Source organism: Martes martes (assembly GCF_963455335.1).
Source record: "Martes martes genome assembly, chromosome: 17".
NCBI lineage: Eukaryota > Metazoa > Chordata > Mammalia > Carnivora > Mustelidae > Martes > Martes martes.
In genome coordinates, this window is record NC_137905.1 from 40310043 (window position 1) to 40324760 (window position 14718).

Sequence of the window (14718 nt, forward strand, 5' to 3'; positions counted from 1 at the left end):
CCGGCAGTTGTCCCGGCCGTTGGCGCCTCGCGGGCCTTCTAGAAGCCTCGACGCTTGCGGGGCCGGGGTCGAACGTGGGGGGCGCAGTGCCCAAGCCGCTAGCGCGCCCTCGGCGGCGTCTTTTTGGGAGGGCGCGGAGCGTCGCGGGTGGTGCGCAGCGGCCTGCGCGGCCCAGGGGCCTGGGGTCGGAGCTGGGCGCGCCGGGGGCCCCCACGGAGGGCGGAGGGCGGCAGTGCCGCGGGTTTTGCCCGCGAAGCGCCTTCTGAGTGAGGGACGACGGGAAGACCCGGGAAGGGACGCGGCCGCGACGGTGCTTGTCTCTCCACGCCGGGCGTCCGGCGGCGAGCGACGCGCGGAGAAGATGCTCGAGGTGCTGGTGCTGAAGGTGAGCGAGTGCCCAGCCCCGGCCTGCCGGCCGCCCTCTCCCCGCGTAGGGGCCGCCGCCGTCTGGTCACGCCGGGCTTCGGACCCGCGGGTGGGCTTGCCAGGTGGGATTCCGGACCCCCGACTGCAGATCCACAGCGCGAGATTTCAGTTCAGGTGTGCCCAGGTGTTATTTGGGACTCAGTAAAAAGCTACTCGTTGTTCGTCGGAAACTCATCGTGTATTTACTGACTCTGCAAACTTAGCGGGGGAGGACGGACCGTAATGCCTTCTCCCACGCTCACCCGTCCTGGGAGGCGCTGGCGGAGAGCCTCCTGGGCCCCGGTCCTTGGACACGGGGACCGTCGGCTGGTCCCCTCGCCCGACATGGGTCCCCTCCGGGGTGGGGGTGTCCCCATTTCAGGGCCCCTTGTGGCAACCACCCCTCCACACACGCCCATTCCAGCCTCACGCGGGAAACTGATCGCTCGCGCCCCGGGACTCTGGCGGCCCCTCCCCACGCGTGCGCCCTGGGGCTCCGATCCTCAGTCCTCCGGGAGGCGTGAAGGAGGTGGGGCGTGCCGGCAGCTGCAGCTCCAAGTCGCCGGTAAGAGGCACGAGGCCGAAGGCAGGGCGTGTTCACAAGGTTAGTTGGAGGGAGGAGTTTACAAACCAGAGTAAACGGGTGGGTTTTGGTCTCTGGGAAAAGGAAATACAGTTTTTTTTTTTTTTAAATCATGCTTCTGTGGGCGGAGGAGAGGAACGTAGCAAATGATGGATTTTTAAAAACCATCAAATTTCCCGCTCCTTCTTTAGGTATTAGGTAGTTTATATAACCAGAGATTCACGGACATTTGAAGCATCTGATTCTTACAGAGGATTTGCTCCAAGACTTTTAGGCTTTTCATATCCAGCTGGCAAGCCCCTCTCCATCACCAGTTCTAAACAGGCATCTCCCATTTCGCCTGTAGGAAGACAGGGCTCTACTAGGGTTGCACCGGGGCAGAATTTTGGGCAGGAGTTGTTGGATTCTCGCTGTCTCAAACTTGGTAAACAACCCCTGTCTTGGATCCTTTTCTTTACCCTGTCGGCTCTGCTTTGTCCACACTTCCGGTTCTTAATCTACTGGCCCTCAGCAAATTTTCTACACATACAGGAGTAGTTCCCTAAGTGTGGTACAGGTTGCAGTTGTAGTTCTCCAGGTTAATTTAGCTTTTACATGGATGAAAATTTTTCCCTCAAGTGCCCGTCAGTAGATGAATGGAGAAGCAAAGTGTGGTCTATACATATAATGGATTACTACTCAGCCTTAATAACAAATAAAATTCTGGTACATATTGTTAAGTGAAATAAGCCGGATACAAAAGGACAAATACTGTATGATTCTACTTCTGTGAGGTTGCTGGAGTGCTTAGATTCAGAGAGACAGAAAGTAGAAGGGGGTTTGCTCAGGGGCTGAGGGGAGAGAGGGGTGGGGGATTATTACATAAAGGGTGTAGGGTTTCAGTATTGCAAGCTGAAAGGAGTTCTGGAAATGGATGGTGGTGATGTGGTTAATGCCACTGAATATGGTGAAGATAGTAAATTTTATGGGTATTTTACCACAAAATTATTATTAAAAATTGTTGTTTAAATTCCAGTTAATATGTATTGTAATAATTTTAGAAATAACAGAAGTAGCATCACAAGCCTGTTAAGATGAGTATAATGGAAAAGGTGTTGATTGAAAATAATATCTTAAGAAAGCAGCCCAGGCAACATGCCATTATGTCGGAATGAGTCAGGCAGAGTATGGTGAGACCTAGTGGGAGTCGCGTAGATGGGCTTGTTCCCGCAGAAGGGCTACAGGAGAGAAGGATTAGCCATGGCATCTTTGTTGAGGTGACTGGCACCAGAAAAGCCCCAGGGCCATTGGTCATAGAGTCAAGCTGTGTTCCAGAAGGACTGTTGACATTTCTGGGCAGTGGGGTGTAGACTGTTCAAGTGGACAGCTTGTGCCAGGGAGGAGTGGTAGGGGCTAAGAAGACAACAGGTGACACGGATGACATTCTGAAAGCTACAGTCTGTGACGTCCCTAATGGGGTAAAGCAGCTGTTTGCTCGCTCACATGAACGATTTCAGTGCTGTCCATGGGATCCACAAACAGTATTTCAAGGGTGGCTTTCCTGCCCAGAGAACGCCGTGTTGAGATGAAAGGTCCAAGGACCTCTTGCATCAGCATGACTGTCAGTGGGTCAGGTCTTCCTGTCTCGTTTGGAATTGTCACAGCTATTTATTTTAAGACTTTATTTGACAGCACACAAGCAGGCGGAGTGGCAGGCAGAAAGAGAGGGAGAAGCAGGCTACCCACTGAGCAGGGAGTGATGTGGGGCTCCACCCAGGGACCCCAGGTTCATGACCTGAGCCGAATGCAGACACTTAAGTGACTGAGCCACCCAAGTGCCCCTGTCACAGCATTTTAAAATTAATATCTTAATTTTAATCGATGTTGGAGAGGTTAAGTTTGACCAAGATATCTGGAGTTATTACAGAAATACCACACACTAAGGGAACTTGAACAGAAATTAAAGATTAGATGATGTTATAAATTACACTTGGATACATACATACTACCGAATGTGGGAAATGACGCTCATGACATTATTACTCAGGGAAGACGTAAAGGGAAATAACAAATAAGGAAATAACAAAAGATGGATTAATCATGCCTGAGAAATAATAGAGAGTACACCTAATTTGATTAAATCCTAGTAATGACATGAAATATTTAGTTCTCTTGCCAGATAAATGATTCGGCATTTATTTGAATAAAATTTAAGTATTCAACTTTGAATGGTAGGGGTAAAGAAGAAAGTGGACCAAAATTTTATATAGATGATATTTTTCTAATGGAAATACAACAGACAGGGACGCCTGGGTGGCTCAGTTGGTTAAGCGGCTGCCTTCGGCTCGGGTCATGATCCTAGGGTCCTGGGATCGAGTCCCATATCGGGCTCCTTGCTCGGTGGGGAGCCTGCTTCTCCCTCTGCCTCTGCCTGCCTCTCTGTCCGCCTGTGCTCACTCTCTCTGACAAATAAATAAATAAACTCTTAAAAAAAAAAAAAGAAATACAACAGACGTGCAGGGAGGGAAATGTGTAAGGGTGATTACACTGTGGCAGGTATTGGTTTATAGGCTTGGCTGGAAGCAGCCAGTGTCAGAGGTGGGGGGCTCCCCATCCTAGGGCACACATCCCCTCCCAGTAAAGCTCGTATTTTCCTAGCTGGTAAAACCGAACCTGGCCTACAGTTTTGAGGTTTCAGAGGCAAATTTAAAAAAATATATATATATTCTGGTAACTTCAAAGGATCAATGATGCCTTAAAAATTTTTTTAAGTATCTTTCCAACTTTATACTTTGAAGATTTTCAGATATGAAAACAAGTCACAAAAACCATATTGAGAATAACCATATGCTCTATACCCTAATTATTAACATTTTGTTGATTTGCATATTTCTTTATAAATAGGTATATAGGAAGTTACTTGCTTTTTTGCTGACCCATTTGAGAATGAGTTGAGAACTCTAAATCCTTACACATGTATTTCCTAAGAACCAAGACTTTCTCTTATATCATCATAATGTAATTATCCCACTTGAGAAATTTAACATTGATCCAGTACCATAATACATATTCTGTGTTCAGATTTCTCCATTTGTCTCAATAATGTCTTCTCAAACTTGTTTTCTCTGCTCCAGGATCCAATCAAAAATTGTACATTGCATTTAGTTGTCATGGCCTCTTAGTCTCCTTTAACTTAGGTCAGTTTTTTTGTGGCTTTTTTGTGTCTTTGAAGTCATTGAAATTTATGAAGGACAAGGGCAGTTGCTTTGCAAAATATCACTCAGTTCAGATTTGTTTGTTTCTTCATGATTATGTTTAGGTTAGGCATTTTTAGTAAAAATACTGCATGGGCAATATCACATCAGAGGACAGGAAGCTTTTAAAATCATTCCTGTGATTAAACATAGTTAAAAGTCTAAATTTTATTAGAAAATATGCTTGACATACAAAAAAGTATAAAAAATATAAGCACCTGGAAATCCACCAAGGTAAGTAGCTTTGTCAAATATTTTAACATTTTGCCGGGTTTGCTGCATGTATTTTTTTTTTTTAAAGATTTTATCTACTTTAGGGAGTGTGTGTGTGAATGCAAGTGGGGAAAGGGGCAGAAGTTGAGAAGCTCAAGCAGGCTCCCTGCTGAATTCAGAACCCTTGGAGGTGGGGCTCCGTCTCACAGTTTGAGATCATGACCTGAGCCAAAACCAGGAGTCAGACGCTTAACTGGCTGAGCCACCCAGGCCTGCCTTTTTTTTTTTTTTTTAAACCCATTACTATTATTTATTTATTTATTTATTTATTTTTAAAAAAGATTTTATTTATTTGACAGATCACAAGGAGGCAGAGAGGTAGGCGGGGGGAGGGGAGCAGGCTCCCTGCTGAGCAGAGAGCCTGATGCGGGGGCTCAATCCCAGGACTCTGAGATCATGACCTGAACTGAAGGTAGAAGCTTAACCCACTGAGCCACCCAGACGTCCCCATAAACTATTTTTTAAATTGGAGTACGATTTATGTATGGTAACCTTCATCATTTTTCATGTAGAATTCTGTGATATTTTTGAAAAATCATATAGTCCTGTTACCACCACCACAATCAAAGTAGAGAGCAGTTCCCTCACCCCTCCATTACTTTGTGCTCCTTTGTAGTCCTTTCTTTGCCCCAGTCCAGATCCCCTGGAACCACTGATCTTTATCTTCCCTGTTAGCTTTGTCTTTTCCAGGATGTTGTAAGAATGGAAATGTGGGCACACGATCATGCCAGTCATGCCGTGGGGCTAGCCTCCCCATCAGGCTTCTCTTAGTGGGTGCATTTGAGACCTGCCTGGGTGGTTGTGTGAGTCTTGACGGCTTCCTTCTTACTGCTGAGCAGTCCTCCACTGAAAGAACATGCAAGTTTGTACAGTCACCAGCTGGAGGCCCTTTGAGTTGTTTCCAGTTTGGGGTGATTATAAATAAAGCCGCTCTGACCTTTACAGACAGGTTTTTGTGTGAACCCAAGTTCCATTTCATGGATACATAACTAGGCTTGGATTACCTGTTTAACTTCGTGAGAAAATCTTCCACACTGACGGTACCATTATGGGTTCCCATTGGCAATGTGTAAGAGTTCTATCTGCAGGGCACCTGGAATTGGGTTTCTTGACCTTGGGGTTGTGAGTTTGATGTGTAGAAAGTGCTTAAAAAGTGAAGTGTAGGAATTACTTAAAAATAAAATCTTAAAAAAAAAAGTCTAGTTGTTTTGCATCCTCAGTTTTATAGATTTTAGCTGTTCTGGTAATGTTTAGTGTATAGTGGTATCTTGTTGTGGTTTTTACGTGCATTTTCTTTTTTTTTTTTTTAAAGATTTTATTTATTTATTTGACAGAGATCACAAGTAGGCAGAGAGGCAGGCAGAGAGAGAGGAGGAAGCACGCTCCCTGCTGAGCAGAGAGCCCTATGTGGGGGCTCGATCCCAGGACCCTGGGATCATGACCTGAGCTGAAGGCAGAGGCTGTAACCCACTGAGCCCCGCAGGCACTCCCTAATGTGCATTTGCTAATGATGGATGACACGCTAATCATCTTTCCGTGGGTTTGCTTGCCATCCTTCCATCCCTTTGGGTCAAGTGTCCGTTCGGATCTGTCCATTTCTCTACTTGGTCACTTTCTTACTGAGTTTTTAGCCTTTATATTGTGGATGAAGTTCTTTGAAGTTGGATGTGATTGCAAATATTTTCTCCCAGTTTATGACTTTTCTTTCTCTTAATGTCTTTCAACAGGCAAATTTTAAAATTTGGATTAGGTACAATTTATCAATTTTTGCTTGTACAAATTAAACTTTTGGTGTTACATCGAAAATCTTTGCCTAACCCGTCGTGACAAGGATTTTCCCCATGTATTCTTTTAGAAGTTTTATAGTTTTATATTTTACATTTAGATATAAGATCCATCAGAATTAATTTTTGTATCTGGAATGAAAAATGGATCCAATTTAATTTTTGTGGATACAGATAGTTAATTGTTCCTGCATCATTTGTTAAAAAACTACCCTTTCTCTGCTGAACCGCTCTTGTGCCTTTATCAAGACTCAGTTGACCATATACACGTGGCTTTGTTTCTGTGCTGTTAGCTTACATCTGTGCCTTCTCCAGGAGCCCCTGTTCTTTTTTTTTTTTTTTTTTAAGACTTTATTTATTTATTTGACAGACAGAGGTCACAAGTAGGCAGAGCAGCAGGCAGAGAGAGAGGAGGAAGCAGGCTCCCTGCCGAGCGGGGCTCGATCCCAGGACCCTGAGACCATGACCTGAGCTGAAGGCAGAGGCTTTAACCCACTGAGCCACCCAGGCGCCCCATGATTACTACAGCTTTTTAATAAATCTTGAAATCAGGTGGTATGAGTCTTCCAACTGTGTTGTTCTTTTTCAGAAGTATTTGGGCCATTCTAGTTCCTTTGCCTTTCCAGTAAGAATTTCCTAGTGAGTTTGTTGATTTCTCAATTCCTGTTGGAACTGAGTTGTATTTATGGATCCTTGTGGGGAAAATCAACATCTTAGTCCATGAACACAGTATACTGGCATTAAAGAGGCCTTCCTTGGTCTGTTTGATTAGTTTGTGTACCTTTCAGCATACATATTTTGTTGGACTCATTCCTGAGTAATCCTGTTTTTTGGTGCTGTTGAAATGGTGCTGTTTTTTAATTTAAATTTCCAGTTTTCATTGCTGGACTATAGATGTACAGTTGAATGTATTATATGACCTTCTACCCTTTTTTGTAGATTCCTTAGGATTTTCTATAGAGATACTGTTTGCGAATAGAGACCGTTTTCTTTCTTCATTTCCAGGCTTGCTGACAACCTTTTTCTTACTTCATTATACCAAGTAGGGCCTCCAGTATGATGTCAGATAGGAGTAGTGAACACACCACTACTAACTTTTTTTTTTTTTTTTTGGTATGTTTTACTTTTTTGGAATTACCCTTTCCCTAGGTTTTTTTTTTTTTTTTTAATATAATTTCCATTTTTTCCATGAGATTCTCCTCTTTAGGAAACACAGAAACTCACTACAACCATCTTGTTCCTAAGTTATTCAGCCTATTTCTAGCAGCTGCTTTGACGGCCTTGCCTGTTCGTGTCAACTTCTGGGTGGTCTTGGGTCCATGTCTGCCGACTGCCTTTGTCCTTGGCCACGCATCACATTTCCATCTCCTTACGTGGCTGGTATCTGCACGTGGGGTACTGCAGTTACGGTGAAGAGTGGCGGCTGACCTGTGCTTCGGTTGCTCGTGGTACCGTCCAGGAGGCTTGGGTTGCACTCCTCAGGCCCTGTCTGCTTTTGCCGGAGCACACTGTGTTTGTCCAGGAGTGCGGTCTGGAGTTCACAGGCATGGCCATCAGCGGTTTCCCGGGAGAGGCCGCGATGCCTACTGAGCCTCTTGAATTTGGCTGGACTCCCGCTGCAGACGGTTTCCCAGTGATGGCTGCCAAAGACAGACAAAGGCAGACATTCGTCAGAGCACTAGCTGCCGGCAGTGGCGGCAGGAGCTGGGGAGCGAGAGGGGGCTGAGCATCTTGAGGGAAGACCAAGGAAGAGGAGGGGAGGGAATCCAGGATACTTGGGATCAGGGGCCGGTCAGTGCTTGCCTTCCGAGGAAGGAGGTCCCAGGCGGCCGCCACGAGTTCTCCTGAGTAGCAGGAGATACAGACACATCTCAAAGGGATGGGGAGAGTTGGCACCTGTCAGCCCTTCTGAGGAAATGCTCACAGGAAGGTCAAGGGTCTCTGTCCAAAGCCGCCTAGAACAGAGGGTGGCTCCTCCTGGTGGCCTTGAGCTTCCCCAGGCAAGCATTTTAGGGGGGGTGAGTGTCATCCCCGGGAAGGGCCTCTCTGTGCAGAGGTTTGGGGAGGTGACATGCTACCAGTTTGCTGTTCTCAGGGGCGCCAGCCAAAACTGTGTGGTGTTTCTGTCCACCTTCCCAGGGTTGCTTTCCCCTGGACTGCGGGGCTCACTGTGCCGTGCAGGCTCGCCGAGGACTTGGCTCTCCCCCTTGGGGCTCTTTCAGAATTTCTCCCCTCAATGTACAGCTGCTCTCGTAGCCCCCAAACTCCCTTCTCTGGTTCCTCAAGCTGCACACACGCTGGCTTTCTGACTGAGTTGCAGCCCTTCCTCTTGGACCGGAAAAGCTGTAAGGAAATGTGGATCTCACCCAAGGCCGATCCTCTTGGCAAAGCATCCAGTCCCTGTGGTTTCTGTTCTTTTCAGCGCCTTTGTGTTTATTATTTTGTATTTTTTCCTGGGCTGATCATTGTTACTTGCAAGTGGGTTAGTCCATGTAAACACTCTGCCTGCTTCTCCCTCTCCCTCTGCCCTCGTGAGCGCTCTCTCTCAAATAAAGAAAGTCTTTAAAAAAATAAAATAAAAAAAAAACCTCAGGAGATGCAGGACATTGGTCTCTGCTTTTTTGAGTCACAGCACATAATTTAAAAAATTACTGATGTGTTATTGGTTATGTGTTTTTTTAGCTTTTTACATGTTTTCGAATTTTATCTTTTCATCTTTTACCTGTTATCCAGCTGAGTTGAAATGTAATATATAATAACGTAAATATAAATAAATAACATTGATGAGTTTGAGGTATACAGTGTGATAATTTGATCTATATTGACAGTCTTTTTTTAATCTTTTACCTTTGGTCTGACTATAAAAGACAGGTGCTCATCTAGAATTTGTTAGACCACTTAAATTAGTAACAGTTATTATGTGTCTAAGGTTTATTATTTTATGGTTCTGTTTTTTTTTTTAAACCTGGTGTTGTTTTGTCTTTTAAAATTTTTACAGATTGAAGATCCAGAATGCTTCTGGGTTATTATAAAAGGATGTAGTCCATTTTTAGATCATGAAGTTGATTATCAAAAACTAAATAGTGCCATGAATGACTTCTATAATAACATGTGTCAAGATATAGAAATAAAACCGTTAATGTTAGAAGAAGGGCAGGTATGTATCTACATGTGTTTTAAGCACTGTGTTTTGAAATACTGCTTAAAATGTACACATTTTGGTGACAAAAGCTTAATTTAGGGTGTTTTAATTGCTCATAATCACTGCCTTGTCTTAGGTTCTTTTGGCTGCACGAGATTCGGGCTGGTTTTGGAAAGCAGAGGTTGTAGAAGATTCTAGTGGGGCAATAGGAGATAGAATGTCATCCAAATTCAGGCATTGGGCCGACCTCCTAGGGCTGGGAACCGGAGGCTCTTCTGAATCTAGTCTAGATCTGCCACTTGTATGGGGACCTCGGCTGAGGGGGCAGGGGAGTTTTCAGTCCAGGGCCAGTGCCTCCCTTTTGCGGCTCATGACTGTGGCCAAATCACGCTTGTTCATTTTCCTTGCCTCATGTCACAGCCCCTTCTTCCTTTCTTGCCGCCTTGGCTCCTGGGCCCGTTGTCTCATTCTCTCTGCAAGTCAGTCACTTTTCAGAAGAGTTTGAATTTTTCTACTGGGAAAGGTTTATAAACTATGAGAAACATTAGAAATATTGGAACACCCCTCCCCTTTGAAACAAAATCTTCATTAATAACATTATTTTTTTTCCATACCATTGACTTGTTGAAGTGAGGAAATCCAGTCAGTTGTCCTTTTAAAATACTCCACATTTTGGAGAGCCTGAGTGTCTCCCTGTGTTGGTAACTTTCCACCCCCTCTATTTTATGTGGATAAAGCTTTGGATAGACTTGAGGTCAGGTTTCTACCCCTCAGAGTGACTGGGCTGTTGAGCTTCACCTGGCGTGGCACTGGGAGGTGATTCCACTGTTGGCACAGCCCAGCAGATTCGGAGGGCGACGCCCGAGTCCTGCCTCCAGGGGGTGCCCGTCCACTTTTCCTGCAGATGAGGCTCCATCCCGTGACCAGCACCGCCTCAACAGCCCTTCTGCTTAACCTTCCCAAACGGTTGCTTTCACATGCCTTCTGCGCCCCGAGGTCTGTGTGGTTTTTCTCTCCTCTTCATTTTTTAAAAGACTGTATTGAAGTCACGGCTTTTGATATATTCCATCAGCTGTCCTCATTGTTCTTGATGCTTTAATTGCCTGCTGTTGGGTCGGTGGAAGCCCTATACGCCACCAGTTCAAAGTGAGCTGAACTGTTATCTGTTTAAACCCTCTACCCTTTGGCAAGATTTCTCTGCGGTTATTTGACTTTGGAATTATGGGAGGCTCCCAAGAGCCCATCCCTTGCAAAGTGGCTGCAAAGTGTTCCCGAGCATGGCAGTCTCCTCTCTGCTGGCTTCTTCCAGGTCGGACACTGCTTTCTCCCCACGGGGCCCTTTCTGAGCCTGTGGTCGGTGTCTCGTTTGCCAGTCTGGGTCACGGTTGAGTCTGCTTTGGCCTAGCAGCCCCGTGGGATGGTGGGTTAGTCAGGTGGCTGTCACTATTGCAGGGCAGTTTCCCTAGGTGGGGCTGCAGGCACGCACTGATTTCTGGAGTCATTCAGTGAGTAGTTGTCAGAGGCTCCGTGCACAGCAAGCACAGTTGTAGGTGCTAGGCACATGCCGGTGCGGAAAATAGCCCATCCTGGAGCCAAGGTGAGCCTGGGTGGGGATTTCACGGGGGTCTGGAAATGTGCTTGACACCCATTCGTGAGCTTTGTTTTTTGACTTAAAAAGGCAAAGCAATGCATTTTCCTTGTTTTACTTTCAAAAGCCTGTCCTTATTTAAGGAGTCAGCATGACTGGGGGAGGAAAGCCTGAAATAGGACCTGGCTGCCCTGTGCTTTGGTTACTGCCCAGCAGGGGTCAGTGCAGGCAGCCCCAGCCGCCTCCCCCGCCTTTCCTCTTGTGGAAGGTAAAATGTGGGCAAAAATGGTTTGGGGGTGTCTTTTTGTTCTCTCCCTCGATGGAGGGTTTTAACGCCAAGGTTTCTGTTCTGTAGGTCTGTGTGGTGTATTGTCAGGAACTGAGGTGTTGGTGCAGGGCTGTTATTAAGTCCATTGTGTCTTCGGCCGACCATTACCTGGCAGAATGTTTCCTTGTGGATTTTGCCAAGTACATCCCCGTGAAATCTAAAAAGTACGTACATATTTATTTCTTCTTACGCTTTTTAGGGAGACGAATATCCGTTTTGAAGGAGAAGGTTCGTTTTCACAGTGAGAGGATAGAGGTCAGAGAACTAGAATGTTCTTAGTTTCCCATGGGGACAGCTTGCAGATTCCAGTTCTACACGCAGTTAGTGTAGGGGCTGGTGGTCGCAGTGAGGACCCAGGCAGCTGGGCCCTCCTTCCACCGTCCTTCCTGGGCAGAGCAGGTGCTCACCCGGCCTCCCCTCCCAGCGTGTTCCTGTGATGGAGTGTGTCCTCCTGGAGGCTGTGCTGCAGGAAACACCCTACCTGGAGGCAGAAGGTCGTCTGGTCCGCACAGAAGGGGTGGGTGCTGGTGTAGCCTCAAGTAAGGGGAGCAGAGCAGGAGAATAGTCCTGGTGTTCTTCCTTAGCAGAGTGAGGAGATGGTTCCGAAGCGGCCCTCATTGGCTCCAGGACCACCCATTAACAGTTAGTTAGAAAACACCAGCAACACATCAGCCTTTGTGTTTGTGATACTTTTCCATAGTTTCCTGTTCCAGAGTAAGAGGATATCAGTTTATTTTTTTTATTTTTATTTTTTTTTAAAGATTTTAAAAATTTATTTGACAGAGAGACACAGCGAGAGAGGGAACAGAAGTAGGGGGAGTGGGAGAGGGAGAAGCAGGCTTCCCGCTGAGCAGAGAGCCCAATGTGGGCTCGATCCCAGGACCCTGGGATCATGACCTGAGCCAAAGGCAGATGCTTAACAACTGAGCTACCTAGGCGCCCCAGGATATCAGTTTAATAATTAACATGAGGACCCTTCTTCCAAAAGAGTATTTTTGTGGTAAGAGTAAAGCATTTCATGGCAGAAGGACTTCTCAAACATTGGGAATTCGCAGATACTTAAGAAAAAAAGTAGATGCCTTTGTAGCTTGTGATTCTGTACCTTTATAACCAGCCTTGTTATCAAAGTAAATGTTGTGTTTAATTGTTTGGGAAGATTTTTAGTATTCGGAGTTTTGGGCAAGAGAAGCCCGTGATTAAGTAGTGTGCAGGGAGGCTTGAGGGGCACTCAGAACCGGCACCTGTTTCTGAACTCTGGAGACGAGGTGGCGAGGCTGCCCATTCAGGGCTTCCAGATCTGCTTCTGTCGAAATGGTACGCACAGGCAGGCTGTCGTTGGCCTGAAGAATGGAAATAAAAGTGCTGAGCAACAGACTTACCAAATCTCAGCCTCACTTTTGGTGCAGAATTGATAAATACTAACTATAAAAACATCTAAAAAAACACAGCATATCTGCTTATTTATAGAAACTCATTGGGATTGTGTATTAAAATTTGTAATTTAAAAATCTTAAGTAGAATTGGCTTCACAGGCTTGTTCATTATTTTCTAGTGTTTCTTAGTCTGAGGAGTCTTGTTAGACATGATTTTTCTAATACCTCAGCCCCTATTCCATGAAGTTTTAACGCCAAAGATACTCTGAATATCCATGCATGTACTCTTTTTTTTTTTCTTTAAGGTTTTATTTATTTATTTGACAGAGATCACATGTAGGCAGAGGAGCAGGCAGGGGAGGGGGATGGGGAGCAGGCTCCCTGCTGAGCAGAGAGCCCCATGCGGAGCTCGATCCCAGGACCCTGAGATCATGACCTGAGCCGAAGGCAGAGGCTTAACCCACTGAGCCACCCAGGCGCCCCCATCTTCTGCTTTTATATATGAGAAGAGTAAGACGGGGGCACAGGTCTTCCCAATCTCCCTGCTGCTGGTGGCTGTGTTAGAAACAGAAAGAACTGGTTTGGGTGTGTTTTAGGTATGTCAGTTACCAGGGGAGTGTACTTTAAAGAAATCTGCTCTATAGAAGTCCGCTTTGTAATGGAAATGTTTCTGTCTCACTGCAAAGCATCAGAGTTGCAGTCGAAACCTTTATGCAGCTTCCCTACCGAGCGAAGAAATTCAGACTGTACTGCACGAAGCCTGTCACATTACACATTGACTTCTGTGAAGACAGCGCTGAGATCGTGTAAGTACCGCTGGTGGGGGATGCTGAAGCAGGAGTAGAAGTATGAAATTGAGTGTCTGAGGTTTGTGTGGAATCCGTTCCCCTTGAGGACGCTAAGTGATTCCAAGCACCTCTGTTCTTCAGGAGACCTCGGAGTTGGTGTGTCGCTCCTGGCTCTGAGCGGAGGTCTCGGGGCACCCCCGCTTCCAGACTGCAGTCGAGGGAGGGGTCTTGGGGGGGGCTGAGGTCTGTGCTTTGTGACTTCTTTTAATTTGCAAAAAGTAATAAATTAACCGTAAAGAGAAAGGCTGGAACACAGGATCATGGAGCATTAAAAAAAAAAAAAAAAAGTCCATTGCATTTTTTTCCAGCCCCCCCACCCCCGGCTTCTGGGACCTGTTCAGGCTCTGAACTTGCAGACCTCATTCAGTGCTTTATATGGGTTCATTTGTATGGAGCCTTCATGAAAATTAGAACCTACAACGTCATTTGCAGATTTAACCCAAGAGTATGCTGAAGCCCTTCCCTAGTGCATGTACTGCCTTCTACCGTCACACTTTGGGGGTGAACATAACTGGCTCTTGCTGTATGTAACTGTTCCTGTCTTGAGAGCCACCTGCAGTGTTTGCAGACCACTGTGTGCTGCACATTCCTGTAAGAATATGCATCAGTCCAAATAAAACATGGTGTGGAAATGTGGACATGCATGCCCAAATGCACATATCCGGCCAGCCCCTGTCTTTGCCCCGTTTTCCTAGTCTTGGGCCACTTTGCCAGTGTTTGTGAAGGACTCACCAGGGTCCCCTCACTGGACACTGCTGTGTCAGGGGTATGGCTGTCTGGACTCAGTGCTACCTGAGGTCCTGGGGGGCCCTCCGCTCCCCCCAGGACTATGGGTTTAAGGGAAGAAACACTGGGCACAGCACAGTTCCCCCTTAACTTGCATGTCCCGGTGATGTTGCATTTTGTTCTCTGAACTTGGAAGGCAACCCTCTTATGAATGCTTTTGCAGGATCTATGGAGACCCTCCATTCTCCCTCCCTGCTCCCCCCAGCACCTATCATTCCCTTGAGATGGTAAGCACATGGCCCTGTGGCCGGCCTCAGAAGCTGCAGTAATAGACGCTGAGCCTGCTTGTGCTGCTGATGCCAGCGTGCCCTGCCAGGCTCCCTGCGGCCCCCCCACACCCTCTCCACCCTCAGAGACTCTGGAAAAGTGGGTCCC

The 14718-nt window shown here is 46.3% G+C and overlaps 1 protein-coding gene across 1 annotated transcript in view; it reads left to right on the forward strand.

Annotated features, from left to right (window-relative positions):
• Positions 1-361: 361 nt before the first annotated feature.
• TDRD12 (tudor domain containing 12) overlaps positions 362-14718 on the forward strand; it is a gene marked incomplete at its 5' end in the record, with an annotated part of 65524 nt that continues 51167 nt past the window's right edge. Inside the window, 4 exons of the mRNA XM_080827968.1 lie at positions 362-385; positions 9277-9435; positions 11364-11500; positions 13396-13515. Coding sequence (XP_080684094.1) covers positions 362-385; positions 9277-9435; positions 11364-11500; positions 13396-13515 — 440 coding nt within the window. The remainder of the gene's footprint in view (positions 386-9276; positions 9436-11363; positions 11501-13395; positions 13516-14718) is intronic.